General features: G+C 39.9%; 2 protein-coding genes across 7 annotated transcripts in view; both read left to right on the top strand.

Annotated features, from left to right (window-relative positions):
- LOC133423715 (dnaJ homolog subfamily C member 13-like) overlaps nucleotides 1–5,155 on the top strand; it is a 33,997-nt gene extending 28,842 nt beyond the window's left edge. For 5 of the 6 annotated variants that reach the window (XM_061714027.1, XM_061714028.1, XM_061714030.1 and 2 more), the window contains 6 exons: nucleotides 865–1,038; nucleotides 1,154–1,333; nucleotides 1,476–1,616; nucleotides 1,708–1,851; nucleotides 1,944–2,043; nucleotides 4,027–5,155. In XM_061714027.1, coding sequence (XP_061570011.1) covers nucleotides 865–1,038; nucleotides 1,154–1,333; nucleotides 1,476–1,616; nucleotides 1,708–1,851; nucleotides 1,944–2,043; nucleotides 4,027–4,124 — 837 coding nt within the window. In that variant the 3' untranslated portion in view covers nucleotides 4,125–5,155. Of the gene's footprint in view, nucleotides 1–864; nucleotides 1,039–1,153; nucleotides 1,334–1,475; nucleotides 1,617–1,707; nucleotides 1,852–1,943; nucleotides 2,044–2,288; nucleotides 2,394–4,026 lie in introns of all 6 variants that reach the window. The other variant, XM_061714031.1, reaches the window with a different exon arrangement.
- A 3,046-nt stretch (nucleotides 5,156–8,201) lies between these two features.
- topbp1 (DNA topoisomerase II binding protein 1) lies at nucleotides 8,202–25,670 on the top strand. Its single transcript, XM_061713080.1, has 27 exons — nucleotides 8,202–8,297; nucleotides 8,420–8,554; nucleotides 8,647–8,790; nucleotides 8,917–9,098; nucleotides 10,439–10,632; nucleotides 10,795–10,965; nucleotides 11,071–11,237; nucleotides 11,871–12,034; nucleotides 13,890–14,134; nucleotides 14,956–15,284; nucleotides 15,393–15,565; nucleotides 15,870–16,081; nucleotides 16,167–16,480; nucleotides 16,572–16,757; nucleotides 16,970–17,085; nucleotides 17,755–17,878; nucleotides 18,474–18,632; nucleotides 18,774–18,870; nucleotides 19,664–19,856; nucleotides 20,061–20,284; nucleotides 21,178–21,320; nucleotides 21,422–21,518; nucleotides 21,945–22,108; nucleotides 23,361–23,483; nucleotides 23,584–23,673; nucleotides 25,118–25,279; nucleotides 25,476–25,670. The coding sequence occupies exons 1-27, from the start codon at nucleotides 8,211–8,213 to the stop codon at nucleotides 25,602–25,604; spliced, it is 4,524 nt and encodes a 1,507-aa protein (XP_061569064.1). The 5' UTR covers nucleotides 8,202–8,210; the 3' UTR covers nucleotides 25,605–25,670.
- The last annotated feature ends 911 nt before the right edge of the window (nucleotides 25,671–26,581 follow it).

Here is a 26,581-nt window from a genome sequence, read left to right on the forward strand (position 1 = left end):
CTGGTGTTTTTCACTTTAGATGACATCACAAGGTGGGCTGCACCTAATCAGCCTGTCTGTACGTTATTTCCACCCATATAGGTGGGGCGGCAGTAGCTCAGGTGGCAGAGCGGGTCGTCCAATGATCCGAAGGTCGGCGGTTCGAATCCCGCTCTGTCCCAGTTTGCTGTCGTAGTGTCCTTGGGCAAGACACCTTACCCACCTTGCCCCGTGTGAATGTGTGTGAATGTTGGTGGTGGTCGGAGGGGCCGTTAGGCGCGATATGGCAGCCACGCTTCCGTCAGTCTGCCCCAGGGCAGCTGTGGCTACAAAATGTAGCTTAATGTGATTGGACAATTCATTCTCCGTCTTTTTTAGAAAATCAAACTGAATTACACAAACCACATTTTTATGTTTGTTTTAAATAGGTTAAATAACACTTGCTTTTGAAATATTTGTTGATTTTGTATCTTATCAAATATCTGAAAGAAAGGAACGTTATCAGAACCAGAGAGAATGTGTACGGATGAATAATGATTTCTGTAAAGCGCTCTGGGTGCCTAGAAGGGCGCTATATAAATCCAAGTCATTATTATTATTATTATCCTTAAAACAAAATGGTATTCTAACACAGTTTTTTGTGTTTTCCCAAAAAAGTGAAATTTTCAGATAGGAGGTTATGTTCTTCAGCCCTCAATATGCATCTTACAGCATGTTTTTTATTTTATTTTCAATTTTTATTTTCTTCTTCTCTTGATTTGATGGGGGCGGCTACCCAGCGCCCTGTCCTCACCAGCCGCCACTGCTGTAAATCAGTTTATTTGGGGTTTTTCCTTCTTGTTTCGTAGCTCAGTATGAAACTAAACTCTCGGTGCGTGTGCTCAGTTGCCAGATGACTTCACAGTGGCGTATGGAGCCGGGCAGAGCGAGCTCGAGGTTGGGGGAGTCTTCCTGCGCATCTTCATCGCTCAGCCCGGCTGGGTGCTCCGCAAGCCGCGAGAGTTTCTGGTTTCCCTTCTGGAAACCTTGACGGAGCTGTTGGAGAAAAACAACCCTAATGTGAGGCTCCGCACTGAGAAGCAGTTTCACTAGATGTGCTGTTGGGAATGAAAGAGGAAATGAAAGTTGTTGTTGCTTTATTGGTCTCATCACTGACACCTGTGGTCTCCTGCAGGGCGAGGCTTTGGAGACGGTTACCACGGCAGCGGTTTGCCTGTTCTGCACGCAGACGCAGCTGGCCGACCAGGTTCCTTCTCTGGGTCACCTGCCGCGCGTCCTCACAGCCCTCAATCACAAGAACAACGCTGTGCCCAAGAGCTCCATCCGCCTGATTCACGTCCTCTCGGAGAACGAGGTGATGAATTAAAATGTGTTTTATTGCCTGAATGAGTCTCAGTTACAGAAGGTGCAGAAGTGGTTTGACAGTTTTCACACTTTAATCTCTCTTTGCAAATGGAAACGATATTTAAAGCTGCTGTGTTTTTGCGTCCTGGCAGCTCTGTGTGCGCTCCATGGCTTCCCTGGAGACGATCGGGCCGCTGATGGCCGGGATGAAAGCCCGGACAGACATGGCCGGCCTGGCTTGTGAAGCTCTCAACCGCATGTTCCAGAAGGAGCAGACGGATCTGGTGGCTCAGGTATACAGTTGGTTGTGCTGTTTTCATTCTCACCCTCTCTGTTTGACGCGGTCAGTGAAATAAAAACTCTCATGAATAATAAACTTGACAGGCGCTGAGAGTGGAGTTGGTTCCTTATCTCCTGAAGTTACTGGAAGGAATCGGCCTGGAGACGTTAGAAAACCCTTCGGCAACCAAGGCCCAGATAGTGAAAGCTCTCAAGTCCATGACCCGCAGTCTGCAGTATGGGGAGCAGGTATGAATCCTTTATAAAAAATACTATTTACAATGCAGTAAAAGCTTAATGTTTCTAATTTGAATGCCTTCTTACTAACCACTGCTCTATAGGTGAATGAAATTCTGGCCAGGTCCTCTATATGGAGCGCCTTCAAAGACCAGAAACATGACCTTTTCATCTCAGAGACTCAGACTGCAGGCTACTTGACAGGTAAAGCTTATTTCAACTTATATGACATGTTTTTCTTGTTTACAAATGGTATTTCCTACAGGGTACGCCTTCTTTGCTTTTCTCTGAGCTGTTGATGAATCTTAATCCTTTGCTTTACCCTTTAAACAAAACAAACACCTGGCCAATTCCTCACTCTTGCTTAAACCCAGCGAACCTTTTATCTGTCCTATAACTTCCTGGCTCTTCCCTTCCTTTCCTCTCTGTCTTCCCCGTTTCCTCCTCAGGGGTTTCCACTCCTTCTCTCCTGGCCGCCAGCAGCCCACTGCGGGGTGGGCTCTAGACTCCCGAGCCGGGCCCTCGCAGCCCTCCTCTCTCTTGCTCTAACGCAGGTAGACTCTGCCCCCGACTGCCACTGCATGCCCCTCCCTCTTTCCCTCCATCCCCGCTCCATATGCCATTTCCATTCCCACCTCTTCATCTCACTGCTAAAAAGGTCACATCACCTTCACACTCCTTCATTGACATTATCACATTCTTGTAGAGGTGTAGCAATCTTTGAGACTGAAAATTAAATGAGATGGTTGGGGAAGCATGAAGCTGTTATTTCAGCGTGTGAATGAATTCATCTTTCATCAGCTTTTGCCTTTGTAACAGAGTTCCAGATGAGGCACAACTGAAGTTGACATAGTTTGTGTAACATACAGATAATATTATTTATATAGTAATCCCTCGTTTTTCACGCGAGATACATTCCAAAAAGAACCCGTGATAAGTGAAATCCCTGAGGTAGTACCTTTATTTTTTTTTTTACAATTATTATACAAGGCTTCAAATTGCGGCACCACCCTGACCTGAGTAATTAGATTTAAATGGGAAAAAATTAAAAATTATTATGAAAAAAAAGTACAGTAGGACAAATTGTGACTGGCGTGTATTTCACTGCTCTTCTCATGCCGCTGCATCCTTACTCCGCTCTGTAGCGTCTTTTTCCTTTAAAGCCCACGGTGCAGGTGTGTTTTTTTCGAGAGAACAACATAGTTATGGGTCGTTGTGGTCGCTCTTTTTTCTTCTGGGCAAAAAGATTCTTATAAACCGACATGCCACCATCGATTATATTTGAGAACTGTAGCGGGGAGACTGTTTAGCAGAACACGATGCACAATGCAAATCCGTGAAGCAGCGAGACATGAAAGGTGAACCGCGTTGCGTTGTCCCACGGAGGAACCATTATGCAGTGAATAAATGAAAAAGAAAATCACATGCATTGATGTTTTGTTTTTTTTCCTTTTTTGTGCAAGCTGGCTCAATAAGTCTGTTGTGTGAGTAATCATAAACTTTTTTTTTTTTGTTTTTTTTGTTTTCAATCGAACTCCGTTATTCTAGAAAAGAGTGTGTTTGCACATCATTCAAACGCTCAATTAACCAAAAGCAGCGTATGTAATCTGCCTCTAAGAAGGCTTAGTGCTCAGTTATAAGTAATGACTGAGGAGATGGTCCGTCTACATGACGCAAAAAGAAATAAGCCTCTAACCATTCCAACATTTTTTACCTCTCCAAATCGCAAAACATCTTAAATAATAATACTGTAGTCATTGTAGTGATCATCCCTTCATACATCAGTAGTTATCATCTATGAGTGTGTGTCCATAGTGTTTTTCTCGTTCTTCTTTGGTTAAAGCCAACAAGAAGAAATTTGCCTGGAAGAACAGACAGTCTGATTAATCTCTACCTATGAAATAGGCTGTTCAGGCTTTGTTGTGTCAGATTTATGAGTACAGCTCATTGTCGACAGACATGGGCAGAAAGACCTCATTGTCTTGGTTATCTGGGTAACAAGTAAAGCCTGTCCGTCTGCCTGAAACGAACACAACTATCAAGTGTGTGTGATGATAGTCTGCCGTCTTTGGCGCTTGAATAAAAACACTGTGGACATGGGGCCTCACTGTAGCTCCCCTCCAGCTCTTCACGTGTCCTTTTTAATCACAGGGGACTCTAACTTGGCTGCCTGCTTCTCACTTGTAGGTCCAGGAGTCGCGGGTTACCTTACAGCAGGAACTGGCACCACGGTTTTGTCCAGCGTCCCACCCCCCGTGGACAACGACATTGGAGACCAAGGCTGAAGGACCCACACACACAGTCACACTCAGGCACTCGGACTGCCCCGCAGCCGCACGGCTGCAGCTCACAGAAAGACTGTTCAGCTCCCCACGAAGAGGCAAAGGCGAGAGAAGACGACTGGGGAGAGTGGGCCATCACTGACTGTCACCAAAATCTCAGCAACCCCCTCTGCAGCGTTCATCCCCTACCGCCTCCCCACGAACAACGCTCAAATCTTCAACGGCTTTGTTTTAACGAATGACCACAATAGTTTTGTTTCTGTTCTTCTTTTCTTGTTTCTTCCAATGACAGAAAAAGTTTACTTTTTGTATGAATATATTTTTTACTCTAGATTTTTTTTTTTCTTTCATGAGGAACATTTAGGAAGACCAAGGCTTCTTATGGGGAAATTCTCTTCACTCATCCTGCTCGTCTTTATCATGCTCCAACGGGCTTTACTGAAACCCACATCATGTCTAAATGTATTTGGCTTCAATTGTACACTGAATCAGTCCACCTATAAAGTAAATGTGTCATTTCCAAGTCTGTAATGCATTCTGATACTGAAAAGGGGAAAAAAGAGGATGAGAAAATGGATCCGTATTATTGTTCTCCCATTTCAAGTAAAATTTTGCATCGAGCCCTCTGACCAAAGCTGACCTGGTCAGGTTAAGACAGATCTACTTTCCTAATGTCCAGCCTTTTATTCCTCTGATCTTCCTAATTCACTCTATTCTCCTGTCTGTCTCTCTCTATCTCAAGGCTATTCTTCTTGCCTGCTTCATATTTTTAATGTAATTCTCCCCCAGAATGCAAAAAGCACTAGAGTATTTATGAGTTTAAAAAAAGAAATAAAATAACCACAGGAAACAAGCTTCTGCTGACTTGAATGACTTTGATTATGAATCTATGTGAAAGACTAGTGCAATTTGTGAAATGTTCCATGTAATATTGCGTATATAAACTTTCTATATTGAATGTACATTAAAAAAAAAGAAAAGAAATCACTCACTTGTACATAAAATTTTAAGAATAAAAGGGAACCCACAGTGTTGTTCTTTTGTATGTACAGTCATTTTGGTCAAGCCAATGGATGTTGTGGTGAGTTGTCACATTCCTGTTTTTGGCGGTAAGGATAAAAAAATTCTGCCTTGCATCCCAAAGGAGAAATATTAAATCAGCTTTTGAGTTATAACTTTTCATCATATGTAAATAGGGTAGCAATCAGAAATTTGCAAACTCAACATTAATGACCAACATTGAGGGGGATTCTATAAAAAAGATTTTACAACTTGAGACATCGGATGCATCTTTTTCCGTTTCCTGTTTGGAGGGAAATTCTACTTTTGTTTCTTATATCACTATTGGAGAAATAGCCTCTGTAATGTGTTGACAGCACAGATTACTCTAAGACATGAAAAGAAAGACATTTCAGGATGAATTTTTAAATTAACTTTGAAATTTGTGAAAAAATAAGCTACCAGAAAATCACCTACTAGTAGTTTGTTTTTAAGGTGTTTCTGCCTTCAGTTTTGCCTTTAATAATATATCATTATCTATGCAATTGAAATTAGGCAACTGACTTGGCCATTGAAGAATATCCCATTGCTTTTCCTTCAAAAACTCTTGAGTTGCTTTTGCTGTACATTTAGGGGCAGTTTTTCCATTTGCACTATGGGGCAGCCGTCACTTGTAGATTTGGCAGAATGCAGCAGGTATAGTTCTGTACACCTTGAAATCTATTCTGGTACGTCCGTCAGCAGTCACATCAATAGGCACCAGTGAACCCGGTCCATCAGCAGCCATAAATGCCCGTACCATAACGCTGCCTCCACCATGTTTGACAGATGTGGATTGTTTTGAATCGTCGTTCCTACCTTCTCCATACTCTCACTCTACTCTCTCTCTCATTCTGATACAAGTTCATCTTGTTTTCAGCCATCAAAATGATCAGATTCCAGAATTGGGAGCTTTTTTTCTTTCTTGTCTTTTCTTGTCTTTTCTTTTTTTAAATACATGTTTTCTGACAAAGTCAAGTCAGGCTCACCTGTTCTTGAACGATGCCAGTGGTTTGCATCTGGTAAAATTCTGTTTTTGATGAAGGCAACCTTCTCCAGAGTTATTATTGATTTCTGTCGATGTTAACATTATATTTGGTCACTTCAGTATAACTATGGTTATTACATTTAAAAAATTACAATGTAAAGAGAGGTCCTATATTCTCCTATAACGCTTTAGAGTTGAAATGTTGACATTTCAAGTATTTCGACTGCCCTTTAAAGGGTTCTGGGGTTCTTTCCTCAGTTTTTTCTTAACATAGGAAAGCATAATTCTCAAATTATTTCCTTCAGCTGTCTATGTCAAAAATATTATTTTATTATTATTTTATTTTTGACTCAAATAATGCAGCCACATTCTTAAAATGAAAAAGCATTTCCGCAAATGCATTTTAATTTGAATATAGGCCCTCATATGCTTCCATAGTCTACCATGGTCTTTTGTGTATTTTGATTTTGAGCTCACCAATGCTTTCCTGATTTTGATGAATGAAGCAAATTTAGGATTTAACCACACATAATGTTCCTATTATATCTCCTAGAGGCTTATGTATTTACAATTAACACAGGTTTATAATAGTACAATGCAAATGTTTTGTCCACTTAAGGCTGATTTATGGTTCCGCGTTAAATCGACGCAGAGCCTACGCCGTAGGGTACGACGTACCCCACAGCGTGGGCTCTGCGTCCATTTAACGCGGAACCATAATTCAGGCTTTCCAGTCTTGAGTCTTCTATGTGCCCGTGCTGCGGAACGTCTGAATTGGCGGCTCCACTCGGATAGATTAGTGGGCAACACAGCGGAAGTTACGCCAATGGCGCGAACAGTGTCAACATACATAACAAAAACTAGATTTAATTTATGATGAAATTAACTTCACACACGCCTCACTTTTATTTTCTAGCCTGGATTAAGTGGTCGTTTAGACGTAGTAACAGAAATAGTCATATGTCTGTGTGTGTGTTTTAAGTATTTTATTACAGTTTGAATGTTAGCTCACCGGTTCACACTCAAGTTAGTCATTTGAGTTCATATTTATATATATATATATATTATTTATACAGGTCTGAATCTGCCCACAAAAGGTAAGTTGCCTTTTTTTTCTATCATGTGTTCTATGTATTTTATTGCTTTAAACTGTTTTTTATTCTGTAAAGCACTTTGTGATAAATGTCTGTGAAAAGCGCTATATAAATAAACTTTACTTACTTACTTAATTTTAGTTAACTTATAGTACAATTCGTTGTCGTAAAGCACCACGCAGGTGTTGGATGTACAGGACTGTCTCAGAAAATTAGAATATTGTGATAAAGTTCTTTATTTTCTGTAATTCAATTAAAAAAACAAAAATGTCATACATTCTGGGTTCATTACAAATCAACTGAAATATTGGAAGCCTTTTATTATTTTAATATTGCTGATCATGGCTTACAGTTTAAGATTAAGATATTCTAATTTTCTATATTCTAATTATATTCTATATTCTAATTTTTTGAGATAGGATATTTGAGCTTTCTTAAGCTATTTCTGTATATACTGTTCATATTCTGTGATTATACATATTTTATTTTATATTTTTTATGTATTTTTTGTATTTTTTATATATTATTCTGACTTTTCAGTCTTTTTACAACCTCCCCTGCATGTGTGTGCTAAGTGTACTGCTGACAACAAAAAAAGTTTCCCCACTGAGGGAGAAAATAAAGGATATCTTATCTTATCTTATCTTATCTTAAGCCATGATCAGCAATATTAAAATAATAAAAGGCTTGCAATATTTCAGTTGATTTGTAATGAATCCAGAATGTATGACATTTTTGTAATTGCATTACAGAAAATCACAATATTCTAATTTTCTGAGACAGTCCTGTACATTACAACATTGTGCTAAAACCATAGCCCTATCCAGTTAGTAGGTCCAGTTTTAACACGTTATCCGTCATTAAATGACCTTATAAACTATAAAGACATGTGACTGTCACTATAAACTACAAAGACATGTGACTGTAGCGCTAATGAAGTGTTTCCTCTGGTGCAGGGTTGAGTTGAACATGGCCAAAGCGGAAAAGGAAGGCTTTGTTGTGAAGTTTGTGGAGAGTAAAGGATCAAAAACAGAGTATGCTGTCAAAGCGTATGAGGTAAAAGTCTACTTTATGAAAACCTCTTGAATATTTATTTGATTGTTGGTTTGTTTTGTTTTTTTGGGGGACACGGATTATTTGTTTGCAGCTGTTTATTGTATTTGCATCTTTTTATTCAGGCCATTTTGGAGCTCCAGTCTGAAAAGCATATGAAAACTATACAGGAGGAGGATGTTTTGCAGATGGATCAGAAGGATAAGTCTCTGTTTGTGTTCAGCAGCTTCACCTCCCCGGCTTTTCTGCACTGCAAAGAGGTTTCACTGGATATTGTTTGTTCAAGCAATCCGATATATAGCAGTTTTTGAAACTGCGTGAGAAAGTAACTTTGCTATTATTTGTTATCCAGCTTGGCTGCAGAGTAGTGAGTCCGTTGGTGGTGTTGTACTGCCTGCAGCAACAGCGATGTGTCCCCAAAGCAGAGAAGCCTGTCTATAATATGGCGATGGCTGACATCACTATTTCCTGCACCAGTCTGGATAAATCAACACGGGTTAGTTTTGATGTTCTCATCCTCCTCAGTGTTATCCAATTTCCCTGAAAAATATCCAAATGTCACATAGTTCAAACATTATTCAGCAATATACACAAACTTGTTTCTTTTTGTCTCACTCCACAGACAGATGTGATGGATCTGGTGCAACTCATGGGTGGACGTGTCTATCTCGATCTTAATGTGTCTGTAACACACCTGATTGCAGGGGAAGTGGGAAGCAAAAAATACCTGGTCTCTGCCAACCTGGGTAAACCCATCCTGCTGCCCACCTGGGTCAAAGCTTGCTGGGAAAAGTCACAGGATAGGTGTGTACTTCATTAACCTGGTTGCTTTATAGCTTGGGTTTTTGTGTCACTGTTGTTAATTTAATGCCTCTTTGGTAGGGATGGGCGGTATGGACTAAAAAATGTATCATAATAATTTCTGGCATTTATCTCGATAACGATAAAAATGATGATAAAAAAAATACCAATTCAACTCCATGAGTTACACCTGTACTGCAAAACTGGAATGACTCAGATCCGTCATGTTTGTTACACAAACGTCATCAACGCGAATTTATCTTTCTTTCTTTCTTTCTTTCTTTCTTTCTTTCTTTCTTTCTTTCTTTCTTTCTTTCTTTCTTTCTTTCTTTCTTTCTTTCTTTCTTTCTTTCTTTCTTTCTTTCTTTCTTTCTTTCTTTCTTTCTTTCTTTCTTGCTTTCTTTCTTTCTTTCTTTCTTTCTTTATTTCTTTCAGGCTCATATCTTTCTTTATTTCTTTCAGGCTCATATCTTTCTTTATTTCTTTCAGGCTCATATCTTTCTTTCTTTCTTTCTTTCTTTTTTTCTTTCTTTCTTTCTTTTTTTCTTTCTTTCTTTCTTTCTTACTTTCAGGCTCATATCTTTCTTTCTTGCTCATATTTTTCTTTCTTTCTTTCTTGCTCATATCTTTCTTTCTTTCAGACTCATTTCTTTCTTTCTTTCTTTCTTTCTTTCAGGCTCATATCTCTTTCTTTCTTTCTTGCTCATATCTTTCTTTCTTTCTTGCTCATATCTTTCTTTCTTTCTTGCTCATATCTTTCTTTCTTTCAGGCTCATTTCTTTCTTTCTTTCAGACTCATTTCTTTCTTTCTTTCTTTCTTTCTTTCTTTCAGGCTCATATCTCTTTCTTTCTTTCTTGCTCATATCTTTCTTTCTTTCTTGCTCATATCTTTCTTTCTTTCTTTCTTTCTTTCTTTCTTTCTTTCTTTCTTTCTTTCTTTCTTTCTTTCTTTCTTTCTTTCTTTCTTTCTTTCAGGCTCATATCCATCCATCCATCCATCCTTCCTTCCTTCCTTCACGTACGTTGTGCGTGGATTTAATGCAGAACCATAAATCAGCTTTACACAAAAACATCAACAGGAATTTATCGTTTTTACCGCAAGATGACAAATTCTTACCGTGGGGAATTTTTTTGACGGTATATCGTGAACGGTAAAATATCGCCCATCCCTACTATTTAGCTATCAATAACTGGTTGAATTGTAAAATTGAAATTAATCCAAATTTGAATCTTGTATAGTACTTAGTACACCACATAGGATCAGTGGTCTCGCTTTTTTGCATCACAACCTATCTTCACCCATTTCAGGCTATCTCAATGTTTTAAATCTCTACTTTTTTCAGTCTCTTTAGGTACACAGACTTGCCAGTGGAGGACTATCTTTGTCCTGTGTTGCTTGGCTGTACTGTTTGTGTGACGGGCCTCTCTAGCACGGAGCGCAAAGAGGTGCAGCGGCTCTGTGAGCAGCACGGAGCCAGCTACACCGGCCAGCTCAAAATGAATGAGTGCACACACCTCATTGTTAGTGAACCAACAGGTAAGTCATGAGCAGTTTTTTAATACGTTGTCCAAAACGATTAACCAGTGGTTGTCTTTTGTAATAAATAATTATACTACACCCATACTAAATCCTCTAGCTGTTGAACATGATGGCCTTATTGGCGGTTGTATCGGTCTAAGAGTATCCATTTGGTTTCAGGTCAGAAGTACGAGTGCGCTCGGAAGTGGAATGTGTTTTGTGTTTCTATACACTGGCTATTTGACAGCATAGAGAAGGGTTTCTGTCAAGATGAGAGCAAATACACTATGGAGCGCAGTGGATCAAAAAGACCACATACCTCTACACCTACGGGCAACAGCAAGAAGGAAGGTAATACAGACAGTTGTCACTATTGCATGTTAGAAGTTGGCCGTCCCATTTATTACTTCATGAAAAGTAAAGGACTGTAAGGTGTGAAATGTTCTTCATATCTAGATGGTCCATCTCTGCTGGGTTTGAGCAACATTTCTGTCAATGCTAGCGTGACAGTACACGATACCGTCCTGACCAATGCCACCATCAGCCGTCTGGAGGCCCCAGACCCCACAGACAGTCTAGATCTCACCGTTTGCCCAGCTGATGATATACTGGATGGATGTAAGGTAAATAAATGGCCTGTACAGATGGAGGATAATGTTTTGTACTAGTGATGCACCGATTGTTCGGTAACCGAAATTGTTCGGCTGAAAATGGCAAAAAAACACTTTCGGTGTTCGGTGGAATAAGTGGTGAAAAAAAACGAACAGTTAATAACGGCGTTGTAAAATAAGGAAATAGACTAGCCGCTCCGTCCCGTAACGTTGCGCACTACATAAATCGTTGGCCAACCAAAAACTAACACCATAAGAATTTTACCTAACATTCACCAGGAGGTGGAACCAAAACAACATAATGTTGGGAAATTAAAAAATCTTCATTTTTTTATGTTCAATAAATATTTTCTACCTTGTAATTTTGTAAAAGATTTTTTTCTTTGAAAAGCATGCCTAAATCAAATGTATTTGATTTATGCAATGGTGAAAAAATTGGCAAAATAAATGAAAAACTGCTGAAGAACCATGTTCGGTATTGTTCGGTATTCGGCCAAGTGTTTATTATTATTTTCGGTTTCGGTTTCGGCCACAAATTTTCATTTCGGTGCATCACTATTTTGTACTTATCATTTTCTACTGTCTTAATTTTTGTAACACTTTAACTGTTTGTTTTATTTTCCTTATGTGTTTAATCCTATATAGCTGTATTTATGTGGTCTGCCGCTGAAAAAGCTGGAGAAGCTGCGGCGTCTTGTGAACGCTGCAGGAGGTCTGCGCTTCAACCAGCCCAGCGAGGAACTCACACATGTGGTCATGGGAGATCTGGACAAGAAGTTCAAGGAATTTCTCTCTACAGTGACTCATAGGTCTGAATTACTGATTATTTCAATTATAAGTTTGGCTGAATATGTGGCCTCATGTTTCCTTATCGTGTTGGGACTGAACTTAACAAGAACTTTGTGTGCTTGTTCAGATTTGATAAACGCACTAAACAAGCATCAATTAAAAGAAATTAGTGTAATTGGATGTTGAACAGGGCTGAAAATACACATTATGAAACTAGAGATAACAATGATTTTTTTGGAGAGGTCATAGTAATATATGATCTTGTCCAGACTGCCAGCCAAAGCATGTCTTTAAAAAAAAAAAAAAATGTTTGGCACTAGTGAAAGTAGCCTTTATTCAAAGTAGTGATGGGCGGTGTGGACTAAAAAATGTATCATGATAATTTCTGGCATTTATCCCGATAACGATAAAAAATGACGATAAAAAAAATACCAATTCAAAAAGTGTCATCAACGGGAATCTTTCTTTCTTTCTTTCTTTCTTTCTTTCTTTCTTTCTTTCTTTCTTTCTTTCTTTCTTTCTTTCTTTCTTTCTTTCTTTCTTTCTTTCTTTCTTTCTTTCTTTCTTTCTTTCTTTCTTTCTTTCTTTCTTTCTTTCTTTCTTTCTTTCTTTCTTTCTTTCAGGCTCATTTCTTTCTTTCTTTCTTTCTTTCAGGCTCATTTCTTTCTTTCTTTCTTTCAGGCTCATTTCTTTCTTTCTTTCTTTCAGGCTCATTTCTTTCTTTCTTTCTTTCAGGCTAATTTCTTTCTTTCTTTCTTTCAGGCTAATTTCTTTCTTTCTTTCTTCCAGGCTAATTTCTTTCTTTCTTTCTTTCTTTCTTTCTTTCTTTCTTTCTTTCTTTCTTTCTTTCTTTCTTTCTTTCTTTCTTTCTTTCTTTCTTTCTTTCTTTCTTTCTTTCTTTCTTTCTTTCTTTCTTTCTTTCTTTCTTTCTTTCTTTCTTTCTTTCTTTCTTTCTTTCTTTCAGGCTCATTTCTTTCAGGCTCATTTCTTTCATTCTTTCTTTCTTTCTTTCAAGCTCATTTCCTCAATTTATCGTTTTTACCGCGAGATACAAATTCTTACCGTGGGGAATTTTTTTGACGGTTTATCGTGAACGGTAAAATATCGCCCATTCCTAATTCAAAGTAGGTGGACAGGAAATAGTGATTCGAACCTGCGCTGCCTACAGGAGGGCAATAGCCTCTGTAAATGGCGCCCACTTAGCGCACTGAGCTATCAAGGGCCCCAAAGCGTGTTTTTTGATTATTTATAGTGAGCAGAATGGAAAATAAAATCTGGTATTTGCAGATCTGGTGGTTTGACATGCAACTGTGATCAGATTTCTGCACATTGCTGTTTTGCTGCTCAAATTAGATTTCTGTAATGTTGAAAGCATGAAGAATGACAGTCTCTGGACAGACAGAAATAAATGGTTCACTGACACTCACTGTATAGAGGCTTTTGTTCAAGCTGGTACCAGCCCGTTGTTGGATAGCTGCATCACACGCACGGCTGTGTAATTACTAACATGGGAGTCATTAGTACAACGACCTGAGCTGACTGGAGTTACAAATCTGATCTGCTCATTTGAAAATGACACTGTGAACTCTGTGTACTGAAAATTTGATATAAGAAACATGTCAAATTGGCCGCAGTCTGAACATAGTTAAAGAGGTCAAAATAATAAATGTGCCCTACACGGACTGAAGTTCTGTCATAAACCTGCTCAGACCTCTGTCATGGAGAGTTTGGTGTATGATATTATATCCAATAAAAGTAAAGAAAGATACATAACAGTTTGAAAACAGAGGAATCTTAAAATATAATGATGAATAACAAACCATGTGTTGTATGATTAATATATAACTGATGCTGTGTGTGCATATTACATCCCAGGCCTCATGTTGTAACAGTGCAGTGGCTCCTGGACAGTTGCTCCAAAGGCAGGCTGCTCTCAGAAGCAGGATACCTCCATCCTGATTGTCTTCCTCCTGCTTCAGCCGCTGTAACTCTGCCAGCTCCCCACACGCCCAAATCTCGGCCGTCAGACGGCCCGCCTAATGCCAGCCCCACGACTCCCGGACAAAAGAGAGCAGAGGAGGATCTGCTGTCGCAGTACATGGATGATGACCCCACAGTGGGTAAGAAACTGATACTGCAGGATTTGAGCTGGGTATCGATTCAAATGTCAAGAATCGATCCGATTCTTAAGATTCAGAATCGATTATCACCATTTGATTCGATCCGATCCGATTCGATATTGATTTGGGTTAGTGTTGCCTGGATTATATGACTGTAAAATAACTATTGAAATAATAATTTCACAATAATTATTGTGAAATAACTAAGAAATAAATAACTCAAATAGGCATTTCAATATCCATTTAAAGTGCAAAAAAAGAAAGAAATTGCAACAGCTCAAGCAGTAAACAAATTATTTTAGCTTGTCTGATTTATTCTGTCACCAGACACAGCTTGCCATGAAGCACCCGGCATTTTTCAGGTATATCATGACAAACCGTGTCTGATAACAGAGAAACCAAACAAGCTATAGTAAATATAGTTAATATGAACTTCATTGAACTAATATAACATTTAGAAATTTAAGCTGAAATGTCCAGCATTTTCTCTAAAGAAAAGTTCATTTAGTTCAGGAGTTTTCAAAACTACTGGGACTACTGGGATTAAAGTTCACCAGGCAAAAATGTAATGATGAAAAAAAAAAATAGATATATATATTTATTTTTTTAATCAAAAATAAATAAATCGATCTTTAGACATACAAATTGATTTTTAGGAATTAATATGAAAATCGATTTAGAATCAGAAATTCGATTTTTTCAACACAGGCCTATGCAGGATTTATAAATACTCGCAGTGGTGGTGTTTGAAAATCAATTTGTGTGAGACATTTGAGGAATAGTAGCTTGTCATTTTTATTTAGTGTCTTTGTGTCTTCCAGTTGAAATGCCAGCAGAGGACATGAGCAGGAAGTCCATCAGCATGGCTGCAGAACCTCAACCTGAGTCCTGGGCGCCCAACCGCACCGGGGGACCACAACCAGACTCGAGTATGCAGGAAGCCAGTGAGGCAGGCTTGTTTTCTGGGAAATCTTTCCTCCTTGTGGGCTTTGACACCGAAGCAGAGACGCAGCTCTCTATGCTGGTGTTAGAACATGGAGGGAAGGTGCTGAGTGGCCGTCGTCGTGTCGTGGCAGACTTTGCTGTGGTTCCTCTTCTGGGCTGCCCAGTGGAGGCCACCGTGGACGAGGTGGTAACCGATACGTGGCTGGTATGAACTCAAACACTTGGTTGTTTGTTGTTTTTTCTTTTGATTTGTGTAGATCGGGGCATGCAGTATCGAGACAAACTTAATTATTTTTCTCTTGTTCATTTTCAGGCCATGTGTGTGGAGAAGGAGTGTGTTTTGCGGCTCTCCTCCAACCCTTTGTTCACCCCAGTTCCTGTCAGGGAAGGCCGTTTTCCTCTCAAAGACTGCGTTCTCTCAGTCAGCCAGTTCACTGGCGCAGAAAGGGAGTCTTTGGTGGAGCTGGCCAAGCACATCGGAGCCAAGTATGACTAAAATGCAAATGGTTTTATTTACACGGTGCAAACAAAAACGAGATGCAGAGATAGTCAGTTTTTATACATTTCTAAATTAATCTGGTGTCTTAAGAATCAAGTTACCTTTTTATAGTTTAATTTACTCACAGTCACAACGATATATAAACTCTCTAAAAATATATTTATTGCAGCCCAGTGTGCGTCTGATCCGGTTATAAGGTTAAATAAATACAAAATAAAAGGATTAGTATGTTGTCCCCCTGCAAAGTTTTTCTTATACTAACATTGTTTTTGTTCTCCCCACGTGCTGCAGTGTCCAGGATTACTTTGTGCGTCTGGCCAACCAGAAGAAGGGCATGTTGGCCAGCACTCATCTGGTGTTACAGAGTCCAGAAGGGACAAAATACCAGGCAGCTAAGAAGTGGGGTCTTCCTGCCGTTAACCTGCGTTGGATACTAGAGTCAGCACGAACAGGCCAGAGAGCAGCGGAGGAGAGATTTCTGATCGAGCTGCCGGTCTCACCAGGTCACACACGCCGTCTCTGCTGGATCTGCATGTTAGAGGCAGGATGACGTGATTTGTTGAGTGACTTACTACTTTTATTCCACAGAACGGGATGAGGAAAGTTTTGTCGTTGGTTCCCAGAAACCAGTCGTGGCTCCGCCAGCTCGTTTGTCTCCAGAAATCCCTTTGCTGGGCCCACAGTTTGGTAAAGCTGTCACTCCGCTGGATGTAGGTCGCTTTCAGAGCAAAGTGTTTCGCTCTGTGTTGGATGAGACGAAGCCCAAAGAGGATTTCAGCACTCCCAAACAGAACCAGGAGGGCGTCAGGAGGAATCCACTCCAGAAGGAGCCCTCGCTGCAGCTGGACACGCCTTCTCGTTTCCTCAGAGACCAGCTCTTCAGGCCCTCTTTCAATGTCAAGGTTGGGTGTTTTTTCCAGAGACCTATAGGACTAAATGTCCCTTCATTTTATCGATAATTCTCTAAATAAATGCATGCATTTCTGCTTTTAGGATGCACTGGGAGCTTTGGAAACCCCAGGAGGGCGATCGAAGCCGGGAGGGAGAGTGGAGACTCCACTCACCAACGTCATCAACAGGAACCTGAAAGTGGCTCTGGCCAATAGCTCGCGCAGTAATGTGGCAGAAATGCAAGCAGTCTCTGCTAGTCCACAGCTTACAAAGACGGCTGATAAGGAGGTAAACGATGAAACAAACACATTTACAGCCGGCCTGATGTTACAGAGGTAATTAACACGGCTTTAGTCTTAATAAAGCACTCGTTCTCAGGGGCTGTGTTACTGCAACTAATGACATTGTAAAAGCTAATATGTTTATTTATGCTGCTTTACCTCACAGAGGTAGTGTGAGTACTGTACCACTTATCAACAAGTGTTTTTTTTGTATACTAGGTACCGCAAAAAGAATCTGGACCCCTGACAGGTGTTGTGATCTGTGTGGGAAAGAAACTGAGCAAAATTCAGAGTGAATTAAATGCCGTTGGTGCTTCGCTTGGAGCTGATTTCAGGTATTCAGAGCATTTCTACAAACTTCTCTTAAAGGATATATTCCTGTTTTTTTTTTTTTTTAATTCTCTTTTTATTTAGAACAGCAGTATTCCATCTTACACATTTATACATTCAGTCTTTAAACTTAAATGATTCTGATTCTCCTCCAGGCATCTTTTATGAACAGTAATTGGAAACAGTAACAGAAAAAAGAAATAAATAAATAAATAAATAAGATAAAATAAAAAAATGAAAAACAAAAAACCAGGGAGTGCACCCATGTTTACAGTCATTACATCACATAAAAAAGATAGTTCACATGAAATCAGATGTGATTGGTATATTCCTGTTTTTTATATTTATTTATTTATTTATGGATGAGGAATCCAAGCAATAATAATCCTGTTTTAGGTTTTAGCATTCATCATCATAGGTGCTTTTGTTTCTAACTATTCTTGGACTGAGCCGGTGCCCTGAGGACTGATTATCTCCAAAAGTTTTTCTTCTGTTTGGATTTTTACCTCTAGTAAAAATACATAGAAGAACTAGTTATTATTAAAGTTATAAATCTGTAGAAAAAATATTTGCAACTCCTGTTAGAAGTTAGAAGTAAGCCGAATCCTTAATCATTGATTATGTACGGATGCAACTCAAACCAACATTGCTTTTTTCTTTCATCCTGTCTTTAGGTGGGCGTGCGACGACACGGTGACGCACTTCATCTACCAGGGCCGGGTGGGAGACAACACCCGCGAATACAGAGGAGCGAAGGAACGAGGGCTGCATGTCGTCTCCCAGCACTGGCTGCACGCTGTACGTTTCCCACAAATACTCCTCACCTAACAGAACTGATCACTTCTGCTCTGTGTGAACACTTTTCACTGTTAGGATCATCATTAGGTGCCTCGCTGTTCATCAAATTAAACATTTTTTCTTAGTATAATTAATATTTAACCTTTATCCTTGCAAATAATGCTCATAAGTAAGTATGTTTGGAAGAATAAGTCCGTCCCTCAGTCCCTTGCAGAAGATAAGAGACAAGTCTGAGGACATCTTTAAGTGTATTCCTGCTACAATTCAAGCCCTGGGGTCCTACATTATGAGGACTTCACCCAAATATTTTGTTTTCCCACTGGTTAAAATATTTTATGTCTTTAAGAAGTTATAAAGAATCAGTTTAAGATGGATTATAACTTGGATATAATTTTATCGTGAATATCTGGGGGAAATAATTATCATCTCACCAACAAATGCAAAAGCAAATGACAAAGCCGCTCTGGTGATAATTTTAGCTACATTATTGCTTTAATTATGTTTCTAACATGTTTTTAATCAGGTTTATTTGCCTTATAAAAGTTGTCAGATGCGTACTTTGTCGCTGACGAGCCTCCCTCGTGCTCCTGTGCAGTGTGCTGAGGAGCAGAGGCACGTCCCAGAGTCGCTGTATCCCTTCACTTACAACCCCAAGATGAGCCTAAACCTGAGCCAGGTGCCCAGCAACTCTCAGAGGTCGCCCCCTTTAACAAGAACGCAGTGCAGAGACGCCACTATATCGAAGCAAGACAAGGTGGGTCTCGACATGTGCTTTGTGTCTCTGAAGACTTTATTTAAAATGCGTTTTGATCCTACCAGTGTCTGAAGAGTTTGTCGCATGTGTAATAAGGTTGTATCTCTTTAATGCAGTCCGTTTTACCTGTTTTTATGTCAGTCTGAGCTCAATGGCTTAGAAGAGACCAAAACTCTGCGTCGTGTAAGCGATGGAAGTGTGGACCAAGAAGAAATGAGCAATAATACCGAGAGGAAGGGTAAGTGTGTACACTGGTTTTTGTTTTTTTTTCTCTCTTGCAGGTAGGGATGGGCGGTATGGACTAAAAAATGTATCACAATAATTTCTGGCATTTATCCCGATAACGATAAAAATAACGATTAAAAAAAAAAAAAAAAAAAAAAAACAATTCAACTCCATTTTTTTAACTATAAATCTGTCACCACATTCAGTCTTTGGAGCCCCCAAAACACTGCTGTAAAAGAATACTAAATATCACTAAACTACACCAATTAAATTGAATTATTACACCTGTACTGCAAAACTGTAATGACTCAAATGAAACAAGTTTGAAATGTAAGAACAGATTCAACATTTAATCAAACTGTATGGCTTAAACAGTGGGATAACGGTGCAAACAACAAAAGTACCATTGTTCTTCAAGTTTTCTTAGCTTATAAAATCACAAAGTAGAAAACAATACAACCTGATAAATAAAGAAACAGGACAAATAAATAAAAGTTCACTGAAAATAAAATCCAATCAGTGATGACCTCTTTTAATATAAATAAAATGTGCATAATTTGCACATTTTAATTTGCACATTTTTCAGAACCATAAATCAGCTTTACACAAAAACGTCATCAACGGGAATTTAACGTTTTTACCGCGAGATGACAAATTCTTACCGTGGGGAATTTCTTTGACGGTATATCGTGAACGGTAGAATATCGCCCATTCCTACTTGCAGGTGTCATTTAACTCTTACAACCTTGTGCACACACTAACAGTAGTTAAGGAAAGTAGTGATCCAAGCGCTTTCACTCTTCCAGATGCTCTGGAAATGCAAGAGAACCTGCAGAGGCAGCTCCAGGAGATCATGTCGGCCACCAAGAGGACGGCAGGGAGGCGTTCTTCAGTCAGACTGGCTAGGATGGGATCCGGAGGGACGGATTCAGGCCCACAAACACCTGAGGGGGGCCGAGCGGGACGCAGTGGGAACAGACGAACTCTGGAAGCTCTGAGGTATTCAAGACTTTCTTTTTTTAGGGTCCAATTTACCTCAAAATTACAGCAGCGAGGCATTTTTCTGACTCACGAGTGGATGTACCCCGCCATAGAAGTTATTTGGAGCTTCAAATGTTGTTGCACTGTAACTAATGGAAGGCTTGGCGTCTTATCTGACTAGTTTGTTCTGGTGTTTCTCTTCTCCTGTTGCTCTGTTTCCAGGATGTCCAGGGAAGCAGCCTTCGACGTAAACACGGAGCCGTCTCAGAGCGAACAGATCGTCTGGGACGACCCCACGGCCAGGGAGGAGAGGGCGAAGCTGGCTGATAATCTGCAGTGGCCCGGCAGCCCCTCGCAGCAGTCAGACCCCCTCGCATTCACCCCGGCCCCCCAAACCGGACCACACGACAAGGACTCCATGACGGACTCAGAGCTGGTGGAGATGGGTAAGAGCATGTTTCATTGGTTTTTGGTTGTTTTTTTTTTTTTTTTTTTTTGTTTTTAAACTTCCTGATACTTTGCTTTTTTATTTTTAAGTGAAAACAATAAAAAAGTAAAACACAGCCTCAGAATAAAAGGAAAAATAGTTTGTATGTGTGTATGAATATTACATACATGTAACTACAACTAAAACATTTACATAAAACTGTCCTGTAATAACTCTTACTTTTGTTTTCCTGAAGACATTTTTAGAAAAGTGGTTATATTGTAACACTTTGTTCTTGTATTAGTTATTTTGGAGCTTATAAATATCCACACTTCTTGACGTTTTCATAGCACAGCCTAATTAAGTCTTACTAGTAGTTTAAAACTAGCAAATACCGTATTTTCCGCACTATAAGGTGCACCTTCAATGAATGACATACTGCGCTACAGGAAATGCTACAAAATTCTACAGCAAATGCAAAAAAAAAACAAACAAGAAAAGTACCGTATATCAAACTTTATTAACAAAATAAAAACCAGCTTTGCTCCGTCTCGTCAAAGTCGCCATGATGCAAGTCAGCGTTGCTGCTGTCGTCTTGAACGTCTGTGACGATTCCTGACGTTTTTAGCGCCATTACTTCGGCGACACCAACTACAGTAGCTACAATCCTCCTGACTACAGTAACAGAAATTACCGTAATGATCATATATAAGGCGCACTGCATTATAAGGTGCACTGCCGGTTTTTGAGAAAATTAAAGCCTTTTAGGTGCGCCTTATAGTGTGGAAAATACGGTAATCCCCAATTATCCTCGGAATGAAAGATTTTGCACATGTAATAAAACACTAATTGAAAAACGGTGTCATACCAAATATTTCTAATAAGTTTTCAAATGTCTCTCGTCTCACACAGCTGCCTGTGACGTAATTGAGCAACACATGTCCAAGAGGGTCATGACGCCGCCACCAGAAGATCCAGAGGACGACATCCTGACTCCTAAAGCTCCCAGCATCGCCTTCCCTCTCGCCAACCCCCCAGTCGCCCCCCAGCCGCAGGTGAAGGTTCACATTCAGCACTTGTTCAGTACTGACTTACACCTCCACAGTTTGATGTTTCAGTCCAACCAGCTGCTCAAAGGAGCTTTTGTTTCTGTCAGGAGGAGAAGGAGGAAGAAAAGCAGCCACCCAGATTTCAGCTGTCTTCCCTCAGCCCCCAGGAGCGCATTGATTACAGTCACCTCATAGAGGAGCTCGGTGAGTCTCGCCGCTAATTAGGGATCTATTAACATTTTATCGTGCTGCTGCTCTACAAAAGGAAGTACATCGCTGATTTGAAGTCACAGGAAGTAATCCCTGAAGACTGAAGCGGAGGATTTGCCTGCAGGAGATGGGATTATTATTATCTCCTGCTGAATGTTTCCCTCTGACAAAAATGTCTCATCAAGACACCAATCAGCTTTTCACCACTCATGGCTTTAATACCCAATGAAATATATGCAGTATTTTTTTTTTCTCCCCCCACTATGCACGGTTTCTATTTTTAAACTTTAAAGGAGTTGAAGTATGAACATTTTCTTTGAATAGATCAGGATGGTTGCAGGCAGCTTAGTTAATGTCACTTTTATTTGGGCCCAAACCCCCAGTAAAGACAGTCTTTTCCCTCTGTGTTTAACGCTGTAGGCGGTGTAGTCCTGGACCGGCAGTCCTTTGACTCCAGCTGCTCCCACATCATCGTTGGGAGCCCCCTGCGTAACGAGAAGTATCTAGCAGCGATGGCGGCCGGTAAATGGATCCTGCATCGGTCCTACCTGGAAGCTTGTCGCTGTGTGGGCCACTTCGTTCAGGTCAGAAACCCAATCTCCATCATCAGATGACTATTGGTAGATCGTATTCAGCAGCCTTAGAAGGCTTCACCTCGCTCTCAGAACGGACCAAAGATCTGTTTTCTGAAGTTAACGTCTCGGCATCGGCTTGTAATCATTTTGAAAGAAGTTTGGTTTTTGTCCCGTGCCTTCTTTTGTTTAAAATTGCTTTAATAAGCCACGTTCATCTGTAGTAATGTGTTTCAGGATATCTACTTACCAATGGTGTATAGTTTTAATTTTGTCACTTGTCAGCAGAGGTGTCAAAAGTATTCACATTCATTACTCAGGTAGAAGTATAGATACTACAGTTTAAAAATACTCCTGTAGAAGTTGAAGTATCAACTCAAGTTTTTTACTCAAGTAAAAGTATAAAAGTACTGGTTTCAAAACTACTTAAAGTATAAAAGTAAAAGTAATGTAAGGGGCGAAAAAGCCATTAAGGACAAAAGCCATTGAAAATGAATGCATCTTAGTATAATGCAAATATATTAAAGAACCATATATGTGTACTATTGAGCATTAACATGTGTTTCAGAGAGCAGGAGATATGATGACTAGTTGCCTATAAGTATTGTAATGGTGCAAAAAGTCAAACTTCAGAGGCATGTTATCATTTATCCTAACCTCTATTGGAATGTACATCCAAGTTTAGTTGCAGGAATCTGAGGGAACGGATGTAAGAACAAAACTGGACAAGAACATCTGAAACAACCACAACCAAATTCACTCTATCCAGATGGAGCAATTTAACTGGATAGTTTTTTTTTAAAGGCCGAAATGAAATAGAGTAACGAGGCTGTTTTTAAAATGTAAGGAGTAAAAAGTACAGATAATTGCGTGAAAACGTAAGGAGTAAAAGTAAAAAAGTTGTCTGAAAAATAATTAGTCCAGTGACGTATAGATAACCAACATTTCTACTTAAGTAAGGTAACAAAGTATTTGTACTTCGTTACTTGACACCTCTGCTTGTCAGTAATTCTCTTCAGATAGCAAAAAAACATTTTTTAAAAGCCTTTTTTTTTCTGTTAAACTAAATCCTTTATAAAAGTATGTAGAATTTGTAAATATTATCTGAAGAACATTATAAGCTGATAAGTCTCACTTCACCTCAGTCTCTTTCAGAACCACAACCTTTTGTTTTACTTCATTACAGGATTAATTAGTCATATTTTTACAGACTTAGACTTAGAGAAGATTATTATTTTCCCGTCTTTGTCTGTGTGTGGTTCAGGAGGATGAGTACGAGTGGGGCAGCAGCACCATCCTGGACGCGCTGCCCTCCATCACCTCCCAACAGAGGAGGCTGGCGCTGGCGGCGATGCGCTGGAGACAAGAGCTGCAGGGAAGTTCAGAGGTACATGCAGGATCGTAACATCAACACCGCTGCTGGAAGGAGGTTCAGATCTCCTACTGAAATGTGCGTGAGACTTGAATGGCATTTAATTATCTTCCAGGGAGCCTTCAGTGGCTGGACAGTGATGCTGAACATCGACCAGAGTAGAGAATCAGGCTTCAGGCGGCTGCTGCAGTCTGGCGGGGCAAAGGTTTGTCAGGGCGTTTCTTTTTATAAACCACATTCATCATCTGGTCTTTACCGACACGTGTCTCACGGCTTCATTCAGCACCGTGGCGGTTGAAAATATTCATAGTAGTTAGACGCCACTGCTAATAATTGTAAGGACAAAAAAATGGAGTTGGAAAATTTGCACAGTGTTTTCACTCATTTGTCAACTTAAATTAAATTAGCATTTGTTTTTAAAGTAACTTGCAAGTGAAAAAAACATTGAGGTATGAGGAGTTTAATATCTTTAGTATCTCATCATTTGCTGAATTAATCCATCTCTTCTTCTGCTTCTCTGCTGGGGTTCAGACTTTAAATTAAGTGATATGTAAATATTACAAGGTCTGACCTTTTATTTTGGAAAAGCACCTGTGTGTTTATTCAATATGACACCAACACATTTGAGTTTCAGCTTGTTAATGAAAAGCAACAAACACCTGAAATTCTGACAATGTTTAATCAAGTTGGAAAGTAAGTTTTGGTAGCGGAGGATCTGTTTCTGAAATGGCTGGATCTCTTTGTATGATGCTGGGTTAATTAGGATTTTTATCAGCAGCGTGGGCAGGCTCTCCGGGGAGTTGTTGCAGCTTAAAGAAATGACACTCGACTCCTGGCATTTTAAAGGCTAAATGTAAAACAAAAAACTAAATAAACAAAACAATAAAAATAAAAACAATAAATAATAATTACTTTACGGAGAATCACTGGCAAAGTTTGCACCCAGGCTCAGAACATTGGTTTTTTCTGTTTTTTGGAAAACAGCTTAGAGGCCCGGTTGTATGGAAATAATTCAATAGGCCGGTCGATGCTCAAAAAAAAAAAAAATGTAAGGAGCGGCGGCGGCGGCGAGGATTTAGGAATGGCAGCTCGCCACTCCTTAATGAACGTAGAGGAAACACCGAGTGTATTGTGATATATAAAACATGGGAATTTAAAGAAAACAACTGCCAGTGAAACTGCAAAAGATATCAGTGTTTGGGAAACGGTGAAATGTGTAAGTAATGAGAAATACTGTGGCGGGCAACTGAGATTGTATGTTTCAAATGTAAATCAGTAAACAGAAAATAATCAATTCAAACATCTCAATCAAATGCTGGCCCAAAAACATTTATTGAAAATGTATCTGAAATGTTTTGGGCTGCTCGGTGGCGCAGTGGGTTAAGCAAGATCATATTCTGAGGCTACAGTCCTCCTGCAGCGGTCGCAGGCTTGAATCCCGGCCTGTGCACCTTTGCTGCATGTCATCCTCCTTCTCTCTCTCTAGCCCCTTCCTGTCTGCAACTTCAGTAAAGGCCACTAGAGCCCCAAAAAATCTTTAAAAAAAAAAACAAAATGTGTCTGAAATGTTTTGTTATCTGTTTCTTTGTGATTTAAAACCTTGGCGCTGCTGCAGAAGCTGTAATAATTAACCTGCAAATCCCCCACAGGTTCTGCCGAGTCCCTCCCCATCCTTGTACAGGGAGGCCACACACCTGTTTGCAGACTTCAGCCGACTAAAGCCCGACGACTTCAGGGTGGACGTAGCAGAGGCGGCCGCACAAGACGTGAACTGCCTGAAGCCTGAGTACATTGCAGATTACCTCATGCAGGTGACCGTAACTCAGGTTTATTTGTGTAGCATGTTTAGTGCTGTAATTCTGAGCCAAATTGTGTGAATTTCCTGAAATGGTTTTGGTGATGTCATTTAAAAACGGCTTTATTTTGGATTTGCATGAAGTGTTGGATTAAATATAAAAGATTAAAGTCTTTCCAGTGACACCGTCTTTTCTCGTCCTCTGATCCAAGGAGCCAATCCCTCCTATGGAGCTGTACTACCTGACTGCAGCTCCCGCTGAAGACGCTCCAGGGACGCCGTCACGAAAACGTAAAGCTGCAGCAGAGAAATCCGGGCTGAAGAAGAGCCGTTTGAACTGAAACATTCATTTGCAGATGTCCTGCGCATTGATTGTCTGATTGTAAATAAGATTCTTTTTTTCCATGTCTTTTTTTGAGAATAAAATAAACATAACATTGTACTGCTACATTTTCTCCAGTTTCTGCTGTCTGCAGTGTTAGATTGTGGCTGTGAAGGGCAGAAAATGTTGAGTCACGGTTAGTGTTTGGTGTGTGATGAGAGGGTTTGGCCTGTAGGGGGCAGTGCACCATCACTGTATGCCCCCGGCTTTTGTTGCACATGATTCCTCTGCAACAGGATGTAAATATGAGTCTTTAAATTAGCTTTTTAAAGTGTTATTTAATTTAAAAATCTACTTATTGTTGAAGAATTACTTTTAAAGACAATTTAAACCAAAACTTATCAAATGCTCTGTCTTACTCTTGAAAAATTACAATGAGTTTGTTGCTTTTTCTTAATTTATTACAAAATAAAGCCTTAGATTTGACTTTGGACATCTTTCTGTTTGGCTAAAGCTTGTTTTTCTGTCCCATGTCGTTACCAGAGGTTTAAGGTCGTAAAGTTGCTGTTAGAAATGTTAAAAAGCAAGTGCTGCTCCCTGTCCAGGGCTTCTGGCCCACTTAGTTGATCCCCCGATTCAGTAAACAGATTTAGTTTACTCTGCGGATGCAGCAGTACAGTCCAACATTGTGCTGTTTCATGCCAGGGTGCCAACTGCGGTTCTGTTCCCTCCATATGGACAGATAAGTGGTTTAACCTGATGGCTGATGGGCCGGCTGACAGCTGCCCTGCAAGGCTGGGGTTGATCTGCTTGGGAATCGTGGGATTAGAGAGGCGCAGCGGTCACGATGGCCGTGGAAGGAAGCGTGACTCAGGTTCCCGGAACATTACAGGACCTTCAGCAAGTGGCGCAGATTAGTTTAAAGTCCCTTGCACAAAAAGAACAAGCCCAAGTTTTTGCCTCTAACCCTCTGCAGTAGTTATGCAATTGTACTAA

The sequence above is a fragment of the Cololabis saira genome, chromosome 22 (genome assembly GCF_033807715.1).
Source record: "Cololabis saira isolate AMF1-May2022 chromosome 22, fColSai1.1, whole genome shotgun sequence".
NCBI lineage: Eukaryota > Metazoa > Chordata > Actinopteri > Beloniformes > Belonidae > Cololabis > Cololabis saira.

What these genes read in the sequence shown, in the direction of transcription:
- topbp1 (XM_061713080.1), top strand. Translation starts at nt 8,211, where the DNA reads ATGGCCAAAGCGGAAAAGGAAGGCTTTGTTGTGAAGTTTGTGGAGAGT. An exon ending in CATTGTTAGTGAACCAACAG is followed by an intron (nt 10,633 to 10,794) that starts GTAAGTCATGAG and finishes ATTTGGTTTCAG; the next exon opens with GTCAGAAGTACGAGTGCGCT. An exon ending in CTCAGAGCTGGTGGAGATGG is followed by an intron (nt 20,285 to 21,177) that starts GTAAGAGCATGT and finishes CGTCTCACACAG; the next exon opens with CTGCCTGTGACGTAATTGAG.